This window comes from Tremella mesenterica (assembly GCF_000271645.1).
Source record: "Tremella mesenterica DSM 1558 unplaced genomic scaffold TREMEscaffold_7, whole genome shotgun sequence".
Taxonomy (NCBI): domain Eukaryota; kingdom Fungi; phylum Basidiomycota; class Tremellomycetes; order Tremellales; family Tremellaceae; genus Tremella; species Tremella mesenterica.
The window spans coordinates 1,093,776-1,120,711 of record NW_006711231.1 but is presented as its reverse complement, the minus strand read 5'-3'; the positions used below and the strand labels follow the sequence as shown (position 1 = coordinate 1,120,711).

General features: G+C 43.8%; 7 protein-coding genes across 7 annotated transcripts; 6 read left to right on the top strand and 1 right to left on the bottom strand.

Annotated features, from left to right (window-relative positions):
- Positions 1-25: 25 nt before the first annotated feature.
- TREMEDRAFT_63293 (uncharacterized protein) lies at positions 26-2,692 on the top strand (the record flags this gene model as incomplete). Its single annotated transcript, XM_007005446.1, has 6 exons — positions 26-98; positions 215-317; positions 398-1,056; positions 1,348-1,630; positions 1,777-2,103; positions 2,416-2,692. 6 exons carry the CDS (start codon positions 26-28, stop codon positions 2,690-2,692), a joined length of 1,722 nt encoding a protein of 573 aa, XP_007005508.1.
- Positions 2,693-3,568: 876 nt separating this feature from the next.
- On the bottom strand, positions 3,569-8,285 carry TREMEDRAFT_63292 (uncharacterized protein; the record flags this gene model as incomplete). Its single annotated transcript, XM_007005445.1, has 5 exons — positions 3,569-7,038; positions 7,268-7,349; positions 7,507-7,575; positions 7,794-7,881; positions 8,185-8,285. 5 exons carry the CDS (start codon positions 8,283-8,285, stop codon positions 3,569-3,571), a joined length of 3,810 nt encoding a protein of 1,269 aa, XP_007005507.1.
- Positions 8,286-10,013: 1,728 nt separating this feature from the next.
- On the top strand, positions 10,014-13,286 carry TREMEDRAFT_63291 (uncharacterized protein; the record flags this gene model as incomplete). The annotated part of the gene is made up of 5 exons (XM_007005444.1): positions 10,014-11,548; positions 11,802-11,877; positions 12,200-12,366; positions 12,629-12,822; positions 13,129-13,286. 5 exons carry the CDS (start codon positions 10,014-10,016, stop codon positions 13,284-13,286), a joined length of 2,130 nt encoding a protein of 709 aa, XP_007005506.1.
- Positions 13,287-14,365: 1,079 nt separating this feature from the next.
- On the top strand, positions 14,366-15,157 carry TREMEDRAFT_63290 (uncharacterized protein; the record flags this gene model as incomplete). The annotated part of the gene is made up of 1 exon (XM_007005443.1): positions 14,366-15,157. The coding sequence occupies one exon, from the start codon at positions 14,366-14,368 to the stop codon at positions 15,155-15,157; it is 792 nt and encodes a 263-aa protein (XP_007005505.1).
- Positions 15,158-17,120: 1,963 nt separating this feature from the next.
- TREMEDRAFT_63289 (uncharacterized protein) lies at positions 17,121-18,872 on the top strand (the record flags this gene model as incomplete). The annotated part of the gene is made up of 4 exons (XM_007005442.1): positions 17,121-17,138; positions 17,538-18,024; positions 18,084-18,638; positions 18,679-18,872. 4 exons carry the CDS (start codon positions 17,121-17,123, stop codon positions 18,870-18,872), a joined length of 1,254 nt encoding a protein of 417 aa, XP_007005504.1.
- A 795-nt stretch (positions 18,873-19,667) lies between these two features.
- TREMEDRAFT_63288 (uncharacterized protein) lies at positions 19,668-20,584 on the top strand (the record flags this gene model as incomplete). The annotated part of the gene is made up of 2 exons (XM_007005441.1): positions 19,668-19,778; positions 20,030-20,584. The coding sequence occupies 2 exons, from the start codon at positions 19,668-19,670 to the stop codon at positions 20,582-20,584; spliced, it is 666 nt and encodes a 221-aa protein (XP_007005503.1).
- Positions 20,585-22,385: 1,801 nt separating this feature from the next.
- On the top strand, positions 22,386-23,847 carry TREMEDRAFT_71919 (uncharacterized protein; the record flags this gene model as incomplete). The annotated part of the gene is made up of 4 exons (XM_007005535.1): positions 22,386-22,799; positions 23,136-23,188; positions 23,397-23,525; positions 23,656-23,847. Coding segments are annotated over exons 1-4 (447 nt in total), but the record flags the coding sequence as incomplete, so codon positions are not given.
- Positions 23,848-26,936: the final 3,089 nt, after the last annotated feature.

Sequence of the window (26,936 nt, the reverse complement as noted above, 5' to 3'; positions counted from 1 at the left end):
CATTGTCGAATAAAGACTCGGAACAATGACAAAATATGATGAAATGACGAGAAGAAAGTCCAAGGTGGAGAGATGTACAGAGGGAATACCAGTGTTCAGTGAGTTTGTCAATGTCCCGTCCACTTCATGGTCTCTTATCAGGGAGGGAGCGAGTGACGAGTGTTGCAAGATGGTCTAAACAGGTATACTTCGGAATATCTATGCTGACGAATAGTGAGCTACGCCATCCTCCTTCTCACTTGGTTTGCGTTCAACGTCGTCGTGTCAGCTCATGAGACTCTCCTGCGGCGAGGTGAATGGTGGCATTTCATCTTTCAGTGCGTCTTCTTTGTGTTTTGTCGGCTGCTCTCAGCTATATCTCAGATTATAATCGTCCCTAGTATTGACTGACACGCAGGTTTATAATCTACAACACCCTGTTCACCCTCACCATCCTCTCTCTTTACGCAGCTTCCCATCGTTCTCCCGGTCATCCTGACTACTCCCTGACTCCTCCCCATCTACGTCAAGAAATGTCGGAGAAATCTGCCCAGCATTCTTCATCAATTTTCGAACCTCCTCGATCAGCTCCGATCACAGATCCTGATGATATACCCCTTCGTTTCCTTCGCAATTCCCAATGGGTCCAAACGAGGGGTTTTAAAGAAAGACCATCACCGCTCCCCATGAAGACTTCTCACTCGCATATATCCCCGGCACTCATACATAATACGGATGGAAGCAACCCGTCGGCATTCCCACTCCCTATGAGTCCATTCGTGCCTTTATCTCCCGCCGATGCAGGACAGGAAGACGAAGACGTGACAGAGAATGATCTCTCTCCGAGAATAGGGGATGGCGGTTTGGAGATGGAACCAAGGGGGCAGGGTATGAAGAAGAAGAGTGACGGTAGACCAAGAAGATATTCCGCTTCGGATGTCGGTCGAGTCATGGAAGAGGGTACGGGGTTGATGGCCAAGAGCTCTACGGGTGGACCCAGATGGTGTAAGAAATGTGATGGTTGGAAACCTGATAGATGTCATCATTGTCGTTTTTGTGATCGTTGTGTGTTGAAAAGTAAGTGTCTCCCCTATGCCTTGTATTTGGAAAGACGCTCAACATCAAAGTGGATCATCATTGCGCATGGCTAGGGACATGTGTGGGATATCACAATCGTCAGTACTTTTTTTCTACCCGTATCAATGTTGTCTCCACTCGATAATATCTCGTCCTAGTCCAAAAACAAACTCGGTCCTCATTCAAATTGAAAATCATGTCGTGTAAATCCAGTGTCGCTTCGTGTACGATAAACGCGAGACATTTCCCCCAGCTGAATAGCAAAGGCGTTGTACCCAGCTGACCTCTGAGACAAACCCTTTGTGCTCTTCATCAACTATTCCACCCTCCTGGCCGCTTACGCAGCGATAGAATGTATAATAGCTACCTTCCGATATTTTGCCGATCCGACTGTCTTCATCGTCGACCCTTTATTGATATCAAACGTCACCTGTACAACTCCCGATTGCGTGCGTAGACCAACTGAGTCAGAAGTGGATTTAAGTCCTGTAGTAAGTATGTTGATGGCTATAATGGGAGTGTTTTGTACTCTGGCAGTTGGTAGTTTAGCAGGTTATCATTGGCATTTAATGTCGTATGTGTATACTCTCCCATCGTGATTCTCTCTCACATCCAATTCTGTGCCCTACTTCCTTCATTCCATCAACTTCACAACTCTATAACTCTATACTTCCCCCTTGTGTCAAATGAGATATGTTATCGAATCGAGCTGATGAAAAGACGGAATAAAACAACTTTAGAAGATATAACTCATTCATTCCCCACTGCTCTTCTTCCCGCTTTATCCTTTCCTCCACATTCAAACCACCTTGATCAATTTCAAAACCGTGTTACAACAAATATGTCTGGATATCAAGTTCCGAAATGGAGAAGCGAGCATATAATGACGCAATCTGAACGTAGAAGATTACGTCGAGAAGCTGGGAAAATCAACGTGTATGATCTTGGTTGGAGGGAGAACATAAAATCGGTTTTCTTCCGATCAGATAAGAAAGTCACTTGGTGGGCGGTGGCCCGAGCTATATGGCCTTTTGCAAGGGTACAACCGTAAGTGTCCATTCATTTCTTCCTCCTTCTTCAATGCCATGTCCATCAAATCACTGTCTGTCATGTCCTGTCTCCTTCAGAGCTCGACTCGTACCGTGGGACAGAGGCCGTACACTGGCATCTGCTTCTACAGTCAAGAACCAACAACTCTCCTCTAACCTATGACGAGGGAAGTTTTCCGGTCATTATCTCCTCACCCAATTCCCGCTTTCCCTGATGATGGACGAAAATATCACTTTGTCTTTATCCAATCAATATAGTTTAAATGTCAAGATTGACACCAACCGCTTTGGTGTGATATCTGATGAACAGTAAAGACGGTGGTCATTCATTCGCATACGATCCATTGAAACTTACTCGACTACGTCGACTAACCGCTGAAATTCATCTGGGACAAGTAGAGGAGGACGATTTTGATGAAGATGATGATGATGATGATGAAGATTATCATCATCGACAAACTCACGATCCACATGATGATGAAGATGTAATAGAAGGGAGTGATTGGGGAAGTGTGAAAGAAAGAAATGAAGAAGAAATCAATCTACTTTCACCTAAAGGAGGAAAAGTAGGATGGTTTGAAGCTTGATTTCAGGAATTTTTCAAAACCTTCCTCAATACTTGTAGATTCACAAGCATTATGACTACTTTTTGAACTGATTGTCAAACATCTTTCTGTATGGATTTGTATCTTTGTTCAATTCGTTGTATCTATCATATATCCTACGATGTATAGTTATTCACCTACGAACGTACTCTAGATCAAAAGACAACAAACATACCACATACTTCCGTCTGTTTCTTGTCCAGTCTAATTGATCAATTTCCCCACACTTGTAGATAAGTGAATGGGAGATGGAAGGTAAAGAGACACTTGCACAACCATTTCATATCGTACGAGCTACATGATCACAAATAATAATACCTAACACAGAGAAACTTCTCTTGTTGAACAATTGAATTAACAAAAGTATTTCTTGAATTTGATAACAATGAAATACTTTGTATATACTCAATCTCATAATGACATGGAATGATTTACATATTCTTCTTCTCATTATCACACTCAAGTGTTTCAATCATAACACTTGACATCTTCTCTTTCCCATATCAATAATGAAATCCAACATGATTGAAAATAGTTGTTGATGACATGTGAAAAAATGTCCAAAATGACAGGAAATCAAGAAATGAGGAAACCAAAAAGTTGGAAGAAACCTACAAATCAATTCCTTTGTATTTGAACCTTGCCCCCATTCCCTCCTTTCTTCTTCCTCCATTCCTCCACTTTAATAACAACAAAATACCTAGAATCTCTTAACTCACTCACTCACTCACTCACTCACTCATATGTAGTGACCCGATATCGTATCCTCCATAATATCAAAAATGGTGGATAACTCTTCTCACATAATCTTTCAAAGAGATCTCCACATGATACAACTATTCCCAGATCCGCAACCCACTACTCCCCCAAACCTAACTCTCCAACTCTCCTAGCTAATTCTTGTCTAGCTATAGGTGGATAACTTTGAGTACCAAGTGGAATCATCATTGGTACTTGTCCCAAAGGTGGATGAGTTTGAGCATGTATTGGTGTCATACCGAATTGTCCAAAATTTACCAAATGTCCAACATTTCCAACATTATTTTCATTATGTCCTATAATACCATTATCCCCAAAAGTCGTCATGCCATATGATTGATCTTGTGAAGAAGTATGTTTGTTATCGTTATTATTATTCTTCCAATCTTCTTGTAAAATAGGAGGAGCACTTGAAATTCCTTGAAATAAGATATTACCATGTTGATTTCCATGTGATTCATATGGTATGTCTGAATTTACGTTTCGTAATTGTTTATCGAACTTTACGTATGAAGGATTTGGGTTTGATACTTGTCTTGATGTTTGATCTTGTTGAAGTTGTTGTTGTTGGCTTTCGTTTGAAAGTGAATGAGATTGAATTGGGATTTCATGAATATCGTGATGATTCTGATTATTCTGTTGATTCTGAAGATCTTGAAGATTAGTAGGATTAGGAGGATTATGAGAATTTTGAACGAGTTGATTATGATTATGATTATTATGATTGGAAGGAGATTGTCTTATGATTAAATTACCTGATACAGGTAATTGATTCTGAGGTGAATGAGGATGATTAGAAGAAATATGATAACCTTTGATTGGTGATGAAGCTCTAGTAACTGAAGGTGTACTCCATTGACTACTTGTCGGTGTAACTAATTTAGGATCAATAGTTACTTGATTCCAATCAGGTATATGTTTATAACTATTTCTTCTATTATCTTTCTTTGTGATGATATCAGGTGTTGGTGTAGGATTAGCATTAGGATTTGGATTAGAATTAGGATTAGGATTGTTTAATAAAACACTTGCTAAACCTAAACCAATATTACCATAATGATTCGTCATTAAATTCTCTTGACCTTGTTTCAAATTCTGATTCAAATTCTGATTCTGATTTTGGTTCTGGTTCAATTTTGTATTGAACATAATTGAATCGTTTTCCAATTTATCATAAATCAAATCATTATGAACGTTTGATGAATTAATCGAATTCATATTGATCTTATTGTAAACTAGATGATTTTGAGGATTCGGTGAATTTGAATGATAAGAATTATGATTCGAATTACCATAACCATTCGTTGAAATCGTTGAAGGATGATTATAAGTATTATAAGAATTCGAAGAAGTTGGTGATTGATTCAAATGTGATAACTTGTTATGAACCATGTGTAAAGAATGATTTGGAGAATTAATCGAAAACATATTACCTAAAACTTGTTCTCTTGCAGCTGATAATATTTGAGCAGGTGTAATACGACCGTTTGAAGAAGATAAATTATATGATGGTGAAGAAGATGATTTAGGTGATAATATATCTGCAGGAGTTGGTGAAAGTAAAACTCTTGTCGAAGGATCTTTCAAACTTTCACCTGTTACATCATTGATAATTCCTGAATTTTCTCTTTGTTGAACATTTGAAATTTCAATGTTTCCTCTTATTTGTCCTTGTTCAACGTTCACCCCATTTCCTTCTTTACTTCCTGGATATTCATCGATTCCTAAATTCCTCTCCATCCCTTCCACTATATGTCCATTTGAACCAACTTGAAAACCAGTCAAACTTGAACTTCTTTGAACACGTTGTTCAACGTCAGTAACGTTTGAAGCCCTGGAAAGAGATCTAGTAAAACCTATAACTGTTTGAGGTCTCCAATTTTCAGACGAAGATGAAGGTTTAATCGAATGATCAAAGTTGAATGTGGAACCATTTGATAGATGTAAATCTAATGGTTTGGGTTTAGGTCTTTGAGGTTGTGGTTGAAGCATAGTTTGATCGATTTCAATTTGTTCAGTAGGAGGTACATCTGGAATTGGGAAACGTGACATTTGTGGAGTTCTTTGAGGAGTTTGAATATTTTGATTTTGATCGTTCTTTTCTTTATCAATCAAAATCCCTCCTTGTTCTTTCCCAATTCCATCTTCGATCATTCTTATTGGTTGTTCTTGTTGACCTGATTGATCGTGTTGCGCTTGATGGGATTCTTGAGTTTGACGGATTCGTTGAGAAGGTTGGATTTGTTGAGAATGTTGTGTTTCTGTTAAATAAAAAGAAGAACCCCATTCTGATGATGTATTATTATTATCAATTTCCATTTCTTCTTCAATCCCTCCCGAATTCCTTCTCATCACTTCATTCGTTGTATTCCCATGAATACCATTATCCCATCTCATCACAGGGTTGATCATCTGAGTAGGAGAAGGTGTATGTGATATTTGAACTGATATAACTGAATTAGTATTTGATCGATTGATAGAATGTTCAATTTGGTTATGATTATCTTGTTTATCATTACACAAAATCGTCACTGGTTTTAATTTTTCATCAGAAATAGTTGAATAACTAATAGGATTCGATTGGGTTTGTGTTGGTTCTGAATTAAATCCGAAAGCTTGATCAATTTCCATAGCTTCTTCCCATGATGGATAGATATGAGGACTTGATTCACTTTCATTACCTTCTGAAATAACTTCGAGTTTATGTTTAGACCAATTCATTCCTGTTCCATTAGGTGTGAGTGTTATTCCACTCGTATTTCCTGATCTCATTCCTGTCCCATTCCCATCACTGTCTATTCTTATCATATTTCCATTTCCATTGGGATTACCGGATCCAACACCACCTACACCTGAGGAAGATGGAGATACTTGTCCAGAATTATCACCCAAACTCGATTGATTTCCCGTTGAAATCCCATTCGTAGTTATTCCGAAATTACCGGTAGAAGTTGAATTAGAATTAGGAATACCAGCACCCCAACCTGGTAAAGATGAAGAATTCCAATAATGATTTTCTAATTCCATTTCATCTGAATTTCTTCTATCTTCCCATGAATTTTGTGGTGGAGGAGTAGTAGAAGTAGAAGAAGAAAATAATCCTGTTGAAATATTGTGATAATCTGTAATAGGACTAAAACCTTCTAATTCCATTTCTCCTTCCATCCCCATTTCACCTTCCATATCCATACGTCTGTTCATCCCTTCATCAGGATTGATTTCGAGTGGAACGCTCATATTAGGAGAAAAAGGTAATAATTTCATACCTTCATGATATGAAGAATAACTCGTAGTAGGTGAAAAAGGTGATTGTCCATCTTCGATCGGTGAATGTATTTCCGAATTTGAAGAATTTGAAATTGAGGATGAAATGTTTATAGTAGGTTTATGACGTTTACTTTCAGCTATGGATTCACGTACTTCTCGGAATTTAGCTTCCACAGCTGGACCGGCACGAGAACGGACTAATTGACCATTGGCTAGACGTCGAGTTCGGAAGAGTTTAGGAGCGGCTCGTCTTTTGATTGTTGCTATTTCTCCTGGTGTGGAAAGACGATGAAGGCTGGGGTCTGATACGGGTCAGCGTGGACTATGAGTTGTTGTTTCTCGTGATTGATGAATCTAGTGGGGCAGAACGGACATGGAAAATCACTGCTAAGGGTGGGCGATAAAGGAAAGGGTTGAAACCCCAGGTAAATATCTTGAGATGATAGAGCAAAAGGACGGAATAACCAAGTTGGAGAGAAACGAAGGAAAGGAGACAGGATCCAAAAGACATTTGTGAGGAAAGAGACTTACGAGCCCATACCGAAGCATCAGAAACGTTACCTTCCCCATCTTTGAACTGTCTACCAGGGAATAAACGGGAAAAGCCATATATCTGTGTATTAACAAAATCCCCTGTTGAACATAGTGACATGGAGTATCAGTTCTCGATTTCGGCGTGTGCGGGTGAGCAGAGGAAGAGGGTGAGGAGGTTGGATTTTCCTAACACTATTGATGGAAAGCATCAATACAAGTTAGAATCAATGACTCACATTGAGTTGTCGACCAAAAGAAGATAATTTATCATGTTTGAACAACTTTGGTAATACCTCTTTGACCAACTGCCCGTCAGCGCTTGTGTGGGTGAAAGCATATGCGAGGGCAATTTTGTAGATATTAACGAGATGAATGAGAGTTTGATCACACATGTATGGCCAGGTCATGAGGGCTTGGGGATCATGAGGATATGTAGGAATAAGCAGTATGAGGATGAGAACATGAGAAAAGTGATACGAATGTAGAATAAAAAGATGTCGAAGAAGTGAAGAGAAAGACCCACTCGGTCAGGATTAGCAATCACCAACTGTTTCGAATCGCTTGCCCAATAAATGACATCTGGACAAGGGTGTGGTTCAAGAGATAAGAATCTGTATGTCAGAGATCTTTCATTTGTCTCTCGCTCCTCACTCCTCCATCCCCCATTTTCCCATTTCTCTTCGTATAACGTCACCGTATACCAAATCAAAATTCAGTGAAATCACCCTGACGAATAATATCAGGTCCCGAAGATCATGGGAAAGGAAGTTTGGCTTCTCAAGAAGCGCGGTGAGGGATGACGAGGATGTCTGAAGAAGTATCACACGGTCAGAAGGTCAGATAATTACGGATGTTGAGTCAGAAGTCAATGTCAGAATTCAGAATCATTAATACTATGAGACGAAAAAACCCACTCGTATAGCTTTTGCAAGAAATTAGGTTGTTTACCCGTTACTGACATGTAACCTTCACCCCATCCTTGTCCTTGACCTCCGGGGGCGGAAGGATGATACATCTTCGTCTTCTTACTACGTCTCCGCCTGTTGGAATTGATAATTGTCTTCTCGGAAGGTTTGAAAATAAGTCGAGCGACTACCTGGTTAGGTTGGATCGTCTTCTCACGTTATCCTCTACTGAATCAGTTCTAGAGTAGGATGGTGGCGTAGAGAAGCCAAAGGACAGAAGACTTGCTCGGTTCTAGTGGCCTTCCAAAGCAGAAGAAAAGGAAGGTCGATGGGATTCCTTCGCCGTGTTGTGGTAGGTAAGCGGAGTGAGTAAACTGTGGTGGATGCGGGATGAAGAAAGTCTTCTAACTTTCACTTAGACGTATTATGTATCACCTGGATGTAAAGTCTCCTTCTTACAGGAAAACGCCTGTGACAACGTTTGACAGCTTCCGATTATTCCTTCCTCGTTATTCTTAGCCCACTGTGGATCGTTCGTGGGCAAAAGGTTTGAAAGGGTCAGAAGGATCAGAGCTGGTGAGTGGTAAGAAGATCTGTAAGAGGAGTATCAAAGATGTGGAAGACGAAGATCAAGGTTTAGAAGACAAGTATGAGAAGGGATAGGAAGACCAACGAGGGAAGAGGACTATTATCCAACTTGGTCAATCCCTAAATGTATGGAAAACGAATGTATCAAAACCCTTCCTTCTTGTCTGTTCCTATTCCAAGAAAACCCAGAGATCCAAAGATTCCAAGGATCCAGGGACTAATCTGCAACAAGTATCAGAAAGCGTTGAAGACCTATATAGAAAGAAGAAGTCGTATCGCCTTCTGGAAGGCTTGTTTATTTGTGTGAAGATGTATGTTGGTAGAGTGCGGGGATTCTTCCTGATGTTTTTCTCTTTCACTCACCCCTTTATACCCTCGTCCATAACAGGTTTGATACGCGTTTCGTCTCTTCTCTTCTCTCCTGTTTCCCTATTGTCTCTCTTTCCCCCCCTTGATAGAGGTTTTTCAAGTACGACGCCACTCTTTCATCGCCTTGTCTTGTATAGTTCCCACTGCTCCCCGTCTTCCCCCCCCTTGATCTTTCCTCGCACAGCTTTTAGACGCCCTGTTTACCCCGCAGATCGTGAGATCTCAAGTTCTGGACCCATCCTTGCATTGGAGAGATATGAGACAGGAAGGATATATGAGAGTTGAACCTTTGTTCTTTATGAAACGCTAAGCGAGGTGTGGAGGAGGAAAGGAAGAAAGGCGATGGGGGGATGGGGGGAAGGGGATGGGAGGGTGGAGGAAAGGGTAAACGTGGCAGTGCCACTTTTGTGCATTAAGCGAAGGCGAGGGAACATCCTTTGCGCTGCTCTCTCTCTATCACATCTTTTCCTTCAAGCTGTGAAAATCTAATGACCGATCTCTCCCACGGCGGGGGAGTTGTATAGGTCAGGTTCTTACCTTGTAGTGGTTCACTACTGTATTGTTGAACGTGCGAAAACGTGACGAAATCTTTGTCTTTGGCTGGTGAGTTTTGACAGTGCCACATGTGGGTAACTTGAGTACCTTTGGGTGACCTTCCTCATACGTCTTCTATCATCTTCTATTTACCCTATCTCGTGTTATCCTACTTACTTCTCATCGGTACTCTTTTCTCTCCTACCTAACACGCGATCAACGTCCAGTTCCCAGCACTTAACCTCACCTACCATTCGTTGACTCACGGATAGGGCCCGAAATGCGATTGAATGAATGACGACCGATAGATTACCCAGTACAGAAAAGGAATGTTCCCCCGTCATCCCATGACGCCTTCACCTTATGTATATAACACGAGGCAAATTTCTCATTATACCCCACAACCATCTGTTTATCCTTATTACCAACAACCATCTTTACCCCAATCATATCAATCGAATCATATCCCGCAAATTCGACAGATCCCGACTCCGCTACATCAACCTAGTTATCCGGTGATACCAGTTCAAGCAGCTAGTGATCATAAACGAGAAAAGAGAGAACGTCATTTAAAACAACCCGATTTAGAAGTTGGTGAAGGTATCACTTTACCTCGATCAGATAGAGAAGTTAATTCATTCGATCGACGTGACTCTGTTGTCCCTCTCAATCAACCTTCTAATCATATAAATAATCTTCCTACATACTCTGAACCTCCTCAGATCGCTCTTCTTCCTTCACAGGTCAATCCGACTACTTCGAATCAATCCGTTCCGCCACCTCAACCGATCACTCAAGTATCAGCAAGCCAAAGAGACAAGAAGTCTAGTAAACCTCAAGCTGGCAAACGAGAGAAGAGTACCAAAGTCACCTTTGAATCTCCTCACCAAATACCCTCAACTCCAAGTAATCTTCACCCATATCAAACTACTCGACCTAGCAACCAAGCTACCCCAGAAGTTATTGGAACTCCTCCCGGACGATCCTCTGGCGAAACGGGCAACCGATCAAGTCGTTCCACCCCTCAACAAGATCCACCGCATCGTCACCCTTCAAAGGGCGGACGAGTAGCGAACACCGCATCTAACATGCCTCGACCTCATGTTCATATCGACCGATCGGATAGACGTCATCCTGCGCAGTATCCAGAACAATACGAACCTTTTCACTCGGCGCAAGACCGACATCAGCAATTCTACCCGCATCCAGTGAATCCAAATCCCGGTTATGGGATAGGCGAAGTTCCCATGATGAGACCAAGTCAAGGACAGATGAGTGAAGGGTATCAAACTGCAATGTATCCTCCAGGATACGACGTCAGAGGAACGTATCCACGACAAAGCAATGGTCAAATCGAACCAACGATCAATCCTCAGATGTACAATAGAGGTTCTTCTTACGGACAAGCACAACAACAGTCAAATCCACGAAGACAAATCGCAATTCAGCCTTCAATCCAGATTCAAGCAGGGAGAAGAGATGAAGCACCTGTACCAATATCCAAAGATAGAAGAGATGTTCCGGTACCAATTGGGAAAGATAGGATGAAAAAGGATGAAGAAGCTATCAAACGACAACATGAAGCTGTCACTCCGCCTCTCATCAGAAATACCTCCCCACTTCCGTCCAGTGGGCTTATGACTAGAGGTAACACCGGAAATCCATCAAGACGGACTAGAGATAGAGGTACTATCGAACCTAAGTCAGCCCAGAAAACAGTCGCTGCGAAGTCAACCATAGGTTCTGACAAACAAGGTCAGAATAGCAAGTCAGATAAAATGTCTGGCGGGGATGAAGGTAAAGAAGAAAGACGAAAAGCTGTGGATGAGATATATGACGGTTTTATGGATGAAGCTAGTTGTGTGATTTGTATGAGTGTCATGTGAGTTTTTCTTGTTGTTCCCCGCTCTCACCTATGTTCACATCGTAAAACTTGTCTTATTTCCGTCGTTTCTCGGCTTAAAAGTACTCTCACGAGTCTTTGGCCTCCGTACTAGCAGAAGAAAAGTTTACGTCGGCACCGTTAGAGTCCCATGGCTTATGGCTGTGTGGTCTGGGAAACTGGGTAGGGATACACAAGCTGGAATCGAGGGATTTGGATTTGGATAGATAAATGGGATTCTTGCTGATAGAAGGGTCGCACCACATCAAATCTCACCTTGTGGACATGTCATCTGTGGACCATGTGGGATATCATGGTTTGAAGCTCGGGTGAGTAATAAAATCTCTCATGCCTCTTCTCTAGTTTTATATCATTTGATCTTTCTTCCTCAGATGCTACTTGTTCTTCATCTTTGATCCAGATGAGATCTCCACATGTCCTTTCGTATCACAGAGTATGCTGGCGAGGTATAAAGTACGCGGAAGACAATGTTGGATGGCCAAACTTGTCGGGAACTTTTCCATCGTAGCTATTTTCGAAATCACACGTCATAGTAGAGAATATGATTGGATATCTAGCTATCTTTGAACCACTTGAAATAGTAGACAATATGTTTGTATATCTAAAGGAGGTTCAAAGCTGATAGGTCAGGCTGCAGAAGGTCACGATCTCAGTTGTCCATCATGTCGTAAAAAAGTAGCAAATGAAAATACTTTCGTACCTGTCAGAGTTTTAGAAAACATTATTGAGAAATGGGTAGAAGGTAGACATGCTAATGGTGGTTGGGAGGGATATCAAGATTGGAAAGATAGAACTGAGTGAGTGAAATATATTCATTTCCTCCTTAGACCTTTCCTCTACTTTACCAAATCCACCTCTTTTCCCTTCTCTGGTATATCGCCAGGGATACTCTCTTCATAACTTCCATTGTTCCTGCAGAATGAGGGCTATCGCGGAGATATCAGTACAACAAACGAGGGAGGTAATTGTGTCGAGAGATCTGAAATTCCTGAGTTCGATCGATATTGATGGTGGTGGGGAAGGGAGGAAGAAAGGAAAAGATTCAATTAACGTGAATAGAGCTTGGAAATTACACAAACAATTCAATCCAGAGACTTTATCTAGAGATATGTTCCGTCCTCGTCCTCAAGCTGTTTTATCAAGGTTTCCAGGTGGTGAAGGTATGCCATGGGAAGAACTTTTACGTATTTTACCAGGTACGGAGATGGAACCTCCCAGACAAATGGGTAGACCGAGGGAGATTAGTATAGAGAGTAAGTCCTCTTCGATTCTATTCTTATACTCTGACATATCATTCATTTTTGGATTCACTTTGTTTATCTTTGAGTTACCTCGTATGGGTTGTCCTCCATCTGCTGGACTACTGCTCTGATAGGCATGTTGTTATTGTAAGATCGCGTGTGGCAAATGTCTCTGTTTCATTTCCGTTTGACCGGAAAAACATCTTACCTGTCATATCACGCATTCAAACCGGTCCTCCTCCCCACCCAGATATCGTATCTTGTATGAAGTTGTATCCAGTGAGGTGCACACTGAGTGGGATTCTCACTGACCCTCAGCGGAATTCTTCCCCAGGGGTATGTCGATGATGGAACCATTCCATCCTATCCATGATCGAGAAGTAGGTTCAGGCCCAAGTATGGGTTTAGGTGGATTAGGAGAAGGATTGTTTCCTGATATCGGAAGAATTATCGATGGGTTACGTCTAGCTAGGTGAATTCCGTGTTCCTCTCTCTCTCTTTCCTCATCCTTCCCATCTCCTTCCTTCCCTCTTTGTTCCTTTATCCGAAACTTGAATCCTCCCCCCCCCCCTTCTCCTACAAGTTATCTGTCCCTTTAACATCCTAACTCGCCCTCATGGGCATAGACCATATTCTGGTCATTGAAAAAGGTATCATAAGTGAGAACATGGGACTAAAAGATAGTATAGACGACCATTCTAACCATCCTTTTCCTCAATTCATACATCCTCTTCATCCCAGGCTATCTATCCCTCTCCGACACAATATACCTCTTCATGTGGGTAATCAAATAGGTCATCCATTCCCACATATGTTACCACCACAGCCGATGATATATCGACATCCATAGAACGTTTTCGAACCGACCTTGTAACCCACGACGATATGTAAGATTAGAAAGGATGAATATGATTCTGGTGATGGTGACCCATGAGGATAGAGGTTAATGGAGATGATCAATGGAATTATTTCATAATCCGTAATATCTGTACCGATAACGATGACAAGTGTCTTTCTATCGTGACATTTCTACTTACTGGATCAATGAACTCGTGCCAGATTGATGATAATCAAGACAAATTTTGGAAACTTTTGAAATACGTGTGAAACTCCATGACCACCCCACCCATCTTGATCGACAGGGTATTTCTCCTTCTTTCGTCTCCTCGTTCATCAACCCCACCAACGATCAGCCTTCAACATTCATGGTTCGAGATTTTCCCACGGGTCTTCTCTTGCATAGCTTGGTGAGAATGAATGATATCACGCTTAAATCCATTGTGGTTAGTACAGCATAGTACGTTTTTTGATAGAAAAACAGAATCTTCTCGTTTCTTACCTTCTCGGATCACGTACATGATCCGGACGCGTGAAAAGTCCTTTCGTGCAGAAGGCCTCGGGGAAACGGCCTCGGGGATCAATCCACTGTGGTTGAGAAGTCTAGGTTTGTTAGGGTTCATGCAGAGAAAAGAGATAAAAGCCATGAAACCCCTTCTCTTTCTCCTCCAATTTCAAACATTCTTCTGACAGACTGAGAACAACCTTCACTACTCCAATGTCAGGCATACTTCGATTGAGGATTCTCACTTACTACTCACTGCCAGACTCAGTCCTCGTTGCCGGTCCATCTACTGTTAAGGGTGACTCACAGCACCCCACGTTGGAGGACACCCTCACAATGACGCGAATGCATGCAGAGATCCGCCAGCTTGTTGAAAAGGCCTGTACAGATGACCAATGTCCAAAAAATGCTTCAGAGTGGGAAACACATGTGAAAGCAGCGGCAGAGAGAATGGGACTTTTGTCTCGGGAAGGGCAAGGTTACACATTTACTGGAGTTTTTCGTGCAAACCAAATGGAGCTTACCAGAGGAATTGGCTTAATACTGTCCACAAGACAAACATTGCCCCAGTGCACCATCCATTATATTTTGTCACTTCAGGTTTCTGGTTCCAGTCCAGTTCACTTGCCAGCTCAAGATCCTGGATCCGTTGGAGTCTACACACTGCAGTTCCCTGAATCACAAACAGATCCTTTGGCCAGTAGTCTGCTGACTGATCGTGTTAAGGGTCTTTGCCAGAACTGCTTTCGTTCCTCACCAACTTCTGAAACAAGTCCTCCGACAGCACTCACTATGGCTGAAGTAAGAGCTAAGATGGTGCTTCAGGCATTTGCCAGAGGATGTAATGTCACTGCTGTCAGAGTTGCAACTGAGCAGGTAGACCCTACAGGGTTTAATGACCAGGAGGGAGAAGTATTGGAAGTTGTGGAAAGCGGAGCATTTGTGTGGGCAGGTGCACAGCTGAAGGAGGAGGCCATGGGAGCTGCTGGCAACAGCCCAGTTTGACAAATTACTGGTGATTCTGCCAGAAGTCAACATGATTTCGTAGCTGAATGAAGGGCTACAGATGACGCTTTCTATGCTGTATTCACATGATGGATCATTCAAAGAAGTAATGAGACAGACCCAATTGTGGATATTCGTCAATCACATATGTTACCCTGTCCCCATCTCATCTGTATGTCGGTTTGACCTCTCTTGAAGTGTTTCACTGTCTATGCACCACATTACTAATGGCTGTCTTTTCCAACTTTCCGGGTTCCAAGTTGGGTTAATGAATTATATAGAAATTTCCCAATGCAGTAATTCTCATCCAAACAACACATGAGCCACTGACAGTGCTAAAACACATTGTCAATTCCTAACAACTTTTCAGGTATGCATCTCTCAGCTCCCAAATCAACACTAACACACCTACTGCTTTCTCCAAACCCGCTCATACTTAGAACATGTTGCAATGATCATTAATACCCAACCCCTCCCCCAAGTCAATACCCTCATCCTTCCAGCTGGTACTTGTCAAGCAGAGTCTCCCCCTTGGCCAGATAGTTCAGATAATGAGTCTATTATTGAAGATGTCACTCCTGTTATGAGTGAAAAGGTCAAATTTTTAAGGAAGCCACACCTGCAGGACTGGTCAAAAATTAGCTTCCAAGAGCGCTCTTCCTGTTACGAACCGTCCTACGTCGACCTCGCTGACGTAAGACAATTGGAAAGTGAAGGTTTACAAGGGGTGTGACTACAAGGAATGAAGTAGTCGCTACTTGTGTATTGGTCGAAGGTGGTGAATCAACTTGGAAGGATCCGGCAAGCTCTGGAAGGTTCTTGAAGAAATAAGTAAGCTACTTATTGGTTTGAGGTCAAGTGAAGTAACTTTTGATAATTTGATCCTTGGGGGAAAAGGCGGCCGGAAGGCCTCCTTTTATCCTTTTTGGCTCCCTCCAAAGAACCCCACTTTGGGTGGCAAAATGCTTCTTGAACGGGTTCTTTGAACGGGTTCTTATAGTGTATTCTTAGAAACGACTCTTAGAGGAGGTTCTCAGAAAGTACTCTTAGCAGAGGCTCTTAGAAAGTACTCTTAGAAGAGGCTCTTAGAACCAACTCTTAGAACCAACTCTTAGAACCAGCTCTTAGAAGCAGCTCTCAGAAGCAGCTCTGAACGGAGCCCCCAAGGTTACAAGATCTACTGAAGTATGTCAGAGTTCCTCTCTGTAATATGATGATGACCAAAGCGTGTCTGGTAACAATATTGAGACCCAAGATGTGAAGGAAGACAGGCTTGGGGCCAAGGTTGAGGACAAGCTTGAAGGCTAGAGCAGTATATGATGACCTGGTCAGTAAAGGTTGAAACATATGATAATTGATCTCTGAAGAAAAGAACCTATGAAAGAAATACAAGGGGTTTGTATCCTTTTCCAAGTCTATTCTGGGATGTCCGTCGTCCTGCGTGTCACGAGACCAACTAACCAGCATTGGGATGATATAACAGTGCCCTTCAGAGGCAGCGGTCTAATCCACTGTGCTAAAAGGCCTATTAACCGGCGGTTACTGCATACCGCCGGTCACTGGTTAAATACCCAACCCATCCTATCACTATCACTACCAAACTGTCTTGTCACTTCGTGACACTGTGTAGGAAAGAGTCGTGATTCTTGATCCCGTGTGTATACTCAACCATGGATCAGAAAGCTGTGTGGTCTTTGCAACGTGATGCATACCATACGCTGTTGACCGCACACAGACGCACACATGACAATGTCAACTCTACGTTACACTTAAATCTAACTAATCTGCAATCTTGGGTCTAATGCCATACCAGGCATACTAACTGAGGATGACTTAACTAACTGAAGGTTCAGGTGTTTTGCCTTAAAGGTATAAGAGCAAAACTAAAACATGAGGAAACTGATACTTGTGATTCATGACAGTTGGGCTGTAGACGTGATTGAACAAGCAAAGATGCATCTAAATGTCTAGAGAAGAGATGGTGAGTAACTGATGATTGATTGATGCGGTACGGATGGTACGAGCTTTTGACAGCGACTGTACTAGGTGATAGACACCTGCCTTTCCAAGGGGCTTCATTGTTACGGATCGAGGGAACTCTATCAAGTTCGATGGATCCAGATAAAGAAGATTGAGAAAGGGAGGCAGTGCAGCAATTAGGTAGGGACGGGTTTTCCCTTTTTGAGATTTCCCCACTGGGTTTGCTCAAAAGCAGTTTTTCACCTGTCCGAGTATGTACATAGGCGCTTGTAGTAGGATGGAGAGGAGGACAGGGATCCCTGTAGATAGTATATAGTACAATCAGCAAAGTATCACCTTTGCTGATTCTTCAATATCATTCTGTGGCTACATCGATTGCAGAGGAGACACGATCCATTAGCACCAGAGACACTTAGCCTTCTACAAGGCTTCCATCGAGTTTGACCCAACCTGCAACTTAGTTGTCGTGTTTCCAGTACCGTTACAAGTTGAAGAATCAGCCTTACACGCCTTGGGTCGAAGTGGAAAGAATTGCATGCTTACCAGAGGGAAAGTGCGGAAAATGATACCGGAAAGGGAGGATTTGGAACAAGGGCTGGTCCCAGAGGTAGAAATACCAACAAGTTCTTCAAGAAGTACCATTTCACATGATCTCACTCCTACCACCACTACCCCAGACCCGCTGAAGGAATTATCACAGCAGTTGTCACAACTACTAGCCATTATAACGATGCAACAAAAGGAACGGAACGCATTAAGGGAAGAACTGGCTACAATCAAGGCTGACCAACAGAACCAACAGCTACCCACCTCAAAGGGGGCAATTTCGATCAAAATTGAAGAAAACAAGCCTTGTTTGGAGCCAAAATTTACCAACAACAAACAAGGTGTGCGGATCCACCTACCTTCAGTGGAGAACAAGGGGAATTGGACAACTTCCTTGCAGCATGTCACATGAACTTCGAATTCAAAGGGGCAGAGTACGCCACAGATCGCAGGAAGATCCTGTTTATGTACGGTTATCTACGGGGTACCCCTCAAATGCTCTTAACTCCGGCCATAACCAACCCAAGTATATGGAATTCAACCGAATGGCTGGAGACATACGACAAATTCATTCAACACTTAAGAACACAATTTGGGGACAGTAACATGGTGGGTACCGCTATGCGGAAATTACAAGAGCCACAACAGACCGACACCGCAGCTGAAAATTTTGCAAACTTTGAATCATGGTCAACTCACCTTGGGAAGATACCAGATGCGATGAAAATCGCATCAGCCATACAGGGCCTGAAGGAAGAACTACTGAAGGTGGTAGTGGTGAATAACACCAACCCTCGAACCAAGTCGGATTGGATCTACTTCAAACCACATGTGATAGGAACCAAGGAGAATCAACGAATGGCTGAAACAATGATTGCAGCAAACCGATGGGCTGCTAGGCGTAAAAATGAGACGACCTGGCTTCCCCCACGATTGAATTTGACACGATTGGATAGTAATTTCTTCGAACCCTTTACAACAAACCTTGCATTCAGGTGGTAAAGGACCATTACCAGGTGGAAAGCCAGGGATGATGAATTTTGGTCTACCAAATGACCCTCCGGTCACTTGGACCAAGGACGAAGGACGCCTCAGCGAGAACGAAATGACTGGGAGAAGGGAGAACCGACGCTGCCTCAAGTGTAGGAGCCCAGAACACTACGCCAATAACTGTCCAAATGGAGGATGAAGTATGTAGCTTTAGCCATGATGAAAAACCCACTATTAGCTGCTAATCAGATGTGCACACCAAAATATGACTCTTTCTCCCTTTTACTTGTTTGCACCATCATATGTATTGCATTTGCTCTGCTCTACTGCAGTGCACGTCAGATCATCATCTACCCATCGCCTGTCCGCAAACATGACCCTGTGGTCCCTGAAATCCTCCTAGAGCGTGTGTAATATGTTGAGTATGCGGAAACATCATACCGGTGCTGTTGCAAGGGCTTGCACAAGTATGTACGTTTGGTTTGACATGTTATGCGGATCTGACAATTTATGTTTAGGTACCATGAGGGACCAGGAAGGTCGCACGGGTCATCTTCTGTTCTCCTCCCGAGATTTGGGCCCTCCAAAGCTGCTATTGAAGGAGCTCAAAAGACAGTCTTGCCTGCGCCATGGATGCACCATGTTATACAATGTGACCTTATAATGGCTTGTGTTTGCAACACAACATAGAAATCCTGCCGTCTGACTTTCCTCCCCCCCAAAGATATGGCGGGAATGACAGGAAGTGAGCCGGTGCATTGGTCTATGGTCATACATATGTACCCATTGAAAAATCAAATCAAATCAACATTCACCTACCTTTCCTTTATATTCCTCGATGATCGTGATGTTTGCACAGGTCCTCCACGGTTTTCCGATGATCCCCCCTCAGATTTCCCTTAGTTGGTAGGTCATTTATGTCTGAGTTCCATGTTATCACCCCTCCCTCCTCCGGTCACACGACTGGGCGAACCATTGACGAGACGCCTTCGTGATGACGTCGACGGCCCAGGACATCGGTGTCGCCTCGGGCGAGCCGGCCAAATGGCGATTACTCCATTCATCGCGTGGAGCTTGCTTGGGAACGCTGGGTTGGCAAAGAGGGGTATAGCAGGGGAAGGAATAGGATATAAGGTGGCAAATATGTCCCCTACCCCACATTTCTCTATCTTCTCACCATATGAACTATAAGAACCATCCCGTCTGTACAACAGGATGGACCGACATGTCTCACTTGATCTTCTGACCCACTTTTCACATGATGGCTCACTTATTGAGGTGATTCCCACACCGCTAAGTGGGTTTGACAGCTACACAAGCTCAGTTTACGATTTTGTGGACACACTGAGCAAGCAGGCTCTTTTTGATGGAAACCCATCTCTTCCACATACTGCAGATGAGTGGCACAAGCAGGTTTGTAAAACTTACCAAAGTCGGGACGTCACTGTGTCAAACATCTTTCTTGGAAGCCTGAAGTCCTTATCCACAAGGGTAAAAATCACAAAGTTGGTTCAACGTAATAAACCAAAGATTCGTGTTTTGTATGACCTGTCCTTAGAGATCGCACATCATGAGAGGGGTGGCTCATACCGTAACTGTAGATTGAGCTTTCCGCCGCAATCTAAACCGACAGTTTGTGCACTCCTTTCAGATACGAGCACTCTTCGAATGCTTGAAGCAATGTTCTCCTTTCCTGATCATTCAGCATTTGCGCAAGCTTTGAGGGGCGGGAAACTGACAGTCCTAGAGGCAGCTGATCAACGAGTTGCCATGTTACTCAAAACAGTGCTGGACCGTGTCAGCGTTAGTGCTGTCAGAAGGCAACCTCTGGAAAAGAATCTCACTTGGCAACCTGACTACTCTCTGACACACTATTCTCCCAAGGAAATCACTGCTTGGAGGGAATGGTAGATATCATACTCGTGTAAAGCGGAGACATCATGAATGAGCTGGAATCACTTGTCAGCTGAGGGAAGGAAACCATGAGGGTTTGAAGGGTTATGGTAGTCAGCTTGACCTCCCAAAACTCCGCGCAACATTTGACGGCTCCTGGTCCACCAGATACTTGATTGATACTCATTGATCTGGAGCAGTCACATTAGAGGAGTGACAAATTCCTAGAATGAGTTTTCACTCCGGTTTGACTATGCATGATTATTGGCAGGCTGGTGTGCGGTGCGTGGGCATATTGTTCAAGCATTTGAAGCAGTATCTCACAATGACTTCTATCCCGTACCAAGAACAATCATGAAAACCTGGTATGTGACCGATCAACAGTAATCGGTAGGGTAGATCATGACAGGATGACCAACGGTGTCAACTCCAGCACACCAGGTGTTGTTGTATGGAGTGCGGCCAAGTCAGAACATCCTGGCACCTTCAATGGCTAGGGCGAAACACTACCAGCCAATTTGACATGAAATTTATCTCACTAGACCCAGATGCAAGTCAAATCGTGTATATTCCCTGGTGGTTATTGTCGAATACGTTCGGGTTGCTTCAGTCGCACGGATTTCCATCTTCGGGGTATACAGTAAATGGAAAGTGGAGGGTGTGAAGGACGTGATCTGTCTACATCTCTCCTCCACCTCCTCTATCAGTACATACCCTCTGTCAACACGCCCGTAGGACGATAAGAACGTTCCTTCCTTCCACGCCTGGCCAACCGGCAACGCGGCATACTCCGACGAGATGATACGGAAGGTTTCGGACCATGAAATCCGCTTGAGAAATGGTGATAAGGTGGCAATCTCTTCTTCTTCTTTGATTATAATCTCCCAATTTCCCCACCTGAAACATTTCTGATCATCTACTTACAGTATTGACTGATTGAACGGCATGTCACAACCCACTGAAGTCACGTATGCTGGCTATGAGGATCTCAAAAATCGCAGAATGGGCATTTTTTCGGTGGACCCGTGTGGGACCGAGGCATATTCGCGCACTGCCAGCATTGATTATGGGGTGAGGTTGTTCTCTTCTGCCATGGAACTCAACGGCGGATCGCTGCCCTGCGATGTGAATGAACTGGTGGGACTTGTATCACAAGCTGCAGCCAACCAGAATACCAGCTTCCCCCAAAATACCAGCCTCACAGCATTTGTACGTTGTGCAACTGTGGAAGAGATGGCTGCATACCAAGAGCAGTGTCCACCTGAAAGACCAGGCCCTGAAATTCAGATCAATTATAGTCTGATGTATAATAGAACTGATTCAGAAATCACTTGTCAAATAGTATATCATGATCATGTCTCTCCGAATGACGAGCCCTTGTGGGACAGATACAAGTCCGGAATTGCCCAGAGATTTGCCTGGTCACCAGACTCTCCCTTTGCTGAGCGTTTACAGGCATGTAGTGAACTCAAAGAGGTGATGACTTTGTGTGAGGCCCGGGCCAAGATGGTGTTTGGCATGACCATAGGCCTCGAATATGACTCCACCGCCACAATACGTGCTCATTTCGGGCTACGTTAGTTTGCCATTATCCGGCGGACCATACTGACCTTGTGTATGCTGATTGGCGTAGTGGAAATGATGCATATACTGTCACTGGACGGGTTGTATGGGGAAGGATGATGTTTCCATTCCAGGTGGTCATTTGCGCGCGGAACAGTGTTGGCTGCGACCCGCGTTTTATATGATCCCCCCCTTTAGGAGAGTACAACCTCGTACATACATTCTGCTTCCTCTTCCCACCTCACATCCTCTTTCACTCTTCTACGATATAGCATCTCTTCGGCAGTGTATCCAGCTGTACTTATCCATAGTTGTCGGCCTGAAGTCTGACTGTTTTCAAGAAGACGAACGGAGCCGAAGGAACGAAAGTGGAAACGGTGACGTTGAACGCCACGACCCAAGTTGACGTCACGAAACGTGGGCAAGTCAAATCTTTCATTGAACGATCGGAAACGCGAGCAGATTAAATCAATCAGCCGAGAAGGAATCAGACTGCAGACAGAGTGAGAAGCCGGGACAAGGACCTCGAGATTGGACAAGAAGTACGAAGAATCACGACAAAAGAAGTACGAGGAAATCATCACGAAGAAGAAAGAGATGGATTTGTCAGGACTCGACTCGAGTTTGCCGCTGGGTACGGCGGAACGAGATTTGGGTGATAGATTCAGAGGTGGGTCATCTCGAAATATATAACTCAAATCAATTGCTTCTAGGTCATGGAAGATGACTCATTCGCCACCCTCCCCTTCACCCCTTTAAGTCGAGGAATCAGAAGAAGCAATAATGTCCCCCTCATCATCCCAGACGGGGTAATTCTCATTGCTAATGTGATAACACTTCACATCTATCTCTCGGGAAGTTCAGTAGTCCGACCGTTCACATGTCCGCTTCTCACGTCTTCCACGTCGCTTCCTCGCCACCTAGCTTCCACATCCGCTCGAAGTCAAGATGGAAATCTTAAATTGTTACTGGGGTGGTGTACATTCGACGAGAAACTGACTTTCAGTTGCCGCGACCAGTATTACCAACTTGTATAAATCGAGTTTGGCCACCTCGAAGGTATGTCGTCCCTACCATCAGACTTTCCCCTTCTTAACACATTGTCTTCCCCTTCCGCTCGGAACGCCGTAGTGGAGCTTCAAATGAGCTTATTTCCCCTTCACCCCTTTCAGTGTTGCTCAAAGGACGGGCGTTCTTGTGAAATAAAACTGTGTCAGGAGTAGAATACGCGAGGAGTATAGTGGAAGGACAAAAGCTGATATATCAGCATGCATACCAAGCAGGCTACAAAGCGTCTCTTAACGATGTTCTGGGGATCGTGCAGAGCTGTATCGTCGCTGAACACGATGCGACGCTATGCTTGTCGAGACTCATGGATTGGGCTGAAGCTCGAGAGGTATGTCATATCTCTTTCCTCAATCTTATCATTCCTTTTACTCTTTTACGTCCCTTACAGTTTTTTCGATTGTCGACTTGGATATTATTGTTGTCCCCGCTGCCCCCCCAGAAGTCGTGCTCACACACAGACCGCAATGGCAGCTTTCGCATCAGAAGAAGGAGAAGAAATTATCCCCCCTCAGGAAAGGTTAGCCACCCTAACTCGACAAGCACTCGCTGCACATCTGAATTCCACGCAACTTTCCTCGTCCCCAAATAATCACGTCCATCGCCCAGACCCACCCATTCATACCAGTAATCCACAGCGCACCCCGACACCGCCCATTCAGCCCTCTCACACAACCGCCGGGCCCACACGATCCGACCTCATACCTCGTATTCCACCACCACGCCGAGCACATATCTCCACACCATCCATGTCAGGCGAAACTACACTCATCGAGCCTTCCCCATCGCCTTCTTATACTCCTCATGGACAGATAGCCCCACTTCCGGCCAGAATACGAATGAAAGGGTCAAATTCCCCATCTAGGGCGGGAGGCTCGAGACCTTCCACCAGCCCATTCGATCCGGTCATCTCGCATTCACACATTTCGGGAGAACGGTACAACGTGACATCGGGCGAACGGGACAGGCATACGGTGAATTTAACCGAGAGGGATAGGCATGCTCTGATGATTGCGGAGAGAGACAGAGAAAGGTACACCAATACAAGTCCAGGAGGCAGGAGTAAGGACAGGGGGGAACTTTACGGGTCGGGAATGAAAAGGGAATATGATGAGATGGAAGTAGAGGAACCAAAGGTGAAATCCAGGCGACGGATGGGTAGAGAAGATGGAGATGCGAAGCACGGGAGGAAATTGAGGCGACACTAAGGTGGAATGCTGCCGCCCTGAGATCTTTGACATTGAAGAGCTAAGAGGGGGGGGGCTTGTTTCGACGGTGGAAACGAAGATTGAAGGGTGGACTTCGAGAGTGGATATGAGTAGTATTTGTAGTATCTGTCTGCTCTGTGGTAGAGGTGAAAGAGGTATAACCACATTGGGCTGCTGGGCATGTAATGCATGATGATTGGTGTATTGCTACCCCAGTCATGGTCACGTGTTTGTATTTGTCATTCACCTTGGTCAGAGACAGCATTAGGGCCAAAATTCCCAATGTCAGGTGACCAAGACGCCAGATTCTTGGGAGTGGGAAGAGACCTGGCACACCCAGTATTACAAGTACTCTGGAGTACTGGACGGTCTGAGATGAATTAGCATGGTGTGATTTGGCTATCTAGAATGGAGGTTTCGTAAAATAATGAGCACATGCTGTTAGCCAATAGAATTGGCCCAGGACAGCCAAACCGCCGTTAGATAATTACCCCTTCTGCCGAACATTTCTCGAGGTAAGGACTAGAAGAACACTTTTTTTGGGTGAAAAGACTAGAATAACACCAGGGACTAGAATAACATCAAAGGACTAGAATGACACGAGTCAACTCACATGATTCTTCATCCCTATCTATGAATTTTGAGACTTGTTTCTTTCAAGATATTTTCAACCCCACAGGGATACTAGAAAGTGTCATTATCATTGTGCAGTGTCCAAAACTTCCTAAAAGTGGTGATGTCATTTTAGTCCTTCAATGTTATTGTAGGGTGTGATGTCAATTTAGTGTTTTCACACGGAAAAGTTGTCATTCTAGTCCTTACCTCAACATTTCTCCATTCAACTTATGCTCTGAACTCTATTCGATCGTCTCTGGTTTACTGCATGTGAGTGGAATGTGATAAGTACAGAGACAGGTAGAATCAATGCATGCTCTATTTCCCTTCTGTATTAACATCTAATTATCAGTAAACAGATTAACATTTGGAAGTCCTCATACCTCTGTGTATAACTAAGGCAAGTTCCTATTTCAACTCTCCTCATAATGGCCTCTGTGTCGTCTAAGAATTTGTTCAAGAATCTCCCCAAGTTATCCTACAATCCATCAACGTATGCTTCGTGGAGGAAGTCGATTGAGGTGTATCTACAGATAGGTGACGTCTGGAATGTCGTCATGGGTAATGATAGCGGACCTGGTCGCGTAGGGGTTAGGCCTGCAGCTGAGAGGGTGAAATCAGTACCTCCTACAATGCCCGTCAAAGGGCAAGTGTTAGGTAGGAGGATCACTGGAGAGGAGTTGAAGGAATGGGGATTGCGGCAAGCAAGGGAGAGTAAAGCACAGGGGATGATCAAGGTGTTGTGGAGGAACAACAAATTGAGAGAACTCCATTGAGTTCGACGGATAAGGAAGGAGAAGGGCGGGAATTGGAAGCAGTGCTGCAGTTAGGTAGGGACGGGTTTTCCCTTTTGAGACTTCCCCACTGGGTTTGCTCAAAGTGGGTTTTCACCTGTCTGAGTATGTACATAGACGCTTGCAGTAGGACTGAGAGGAGGACACAGATCCCTGTAGATAGTATATAGTACAATCAGCAAAGTACCAACTTTGCTGATTCTTCAATATCATTCTTTGGCTACATTGATTGCAGAGGAGACACAATCCACCACGTAGCATCAGAGACACACAAATTTCCACGAGACTTCCATCAAGTTTGACCCAACCTGCGAGTTAGTTGTTGTGTTTCCAGTACTGTTACACATGGGGACAGTGTCTGACGCTGTAGTGCTTGATTTATCTGAGAAGATGTCAGCTAGAGAAATGTGGAGTCACTGCTTGAACATACAGGTGATGGCCACAAACAAGAACCAGAGGAACGTCCATCAAGTGTTGTCTAGCTTTGACTTGAGAGACAATGTGACGGCCAAAGAAATAGCTAAACATGTAGAGGAGTTCTCGAAGACAATGGCTGAAGCAAAGTTGGTTGGATTGATCTTTGTCACAATCATTGTTTCTTCTTCTCTACTGACCGACGGTTGACAAGCCTTGGCTAACTACTTTGTACTGGGGTGTTGATGTCTCACTGAGACAGGGTACTCATCGGGGGGACTATGGCTAACTACTCCGTAGTAATACGTCGAGTGGTAATCGGTAAGGTGATCAACAATGAACTGCGGCTAACTTTGCCGTGGTATGACAAACTGCTCGGTGGTAGCTCTCCTTAACTCGATGGTTGTAGCTACTGAATAAATCTCTCGCTACTGACAACGATCAGGGATTGCTGCAGAAGTTCAGCATTCTGTAAACTATCTATACTTCTCTTCCCTCCTCATAGAACATCTCTCAACCCCTGCACAGCCTCACGCTTAGTCCTCTTTGTTCAACTTTGCCGTACCTCACCTTATCCCCAATATCCTGCTCAGTTAACTTAGCCGCACTTTGCCTTGCTCCCTCATTCTCCTCCTCCTACCTTTGCCGTAGTTCTTCTCCAGGTGGGGTTGTTGTGACTAATCCTCCCTACTAGGTTCATAACTTTGTCGT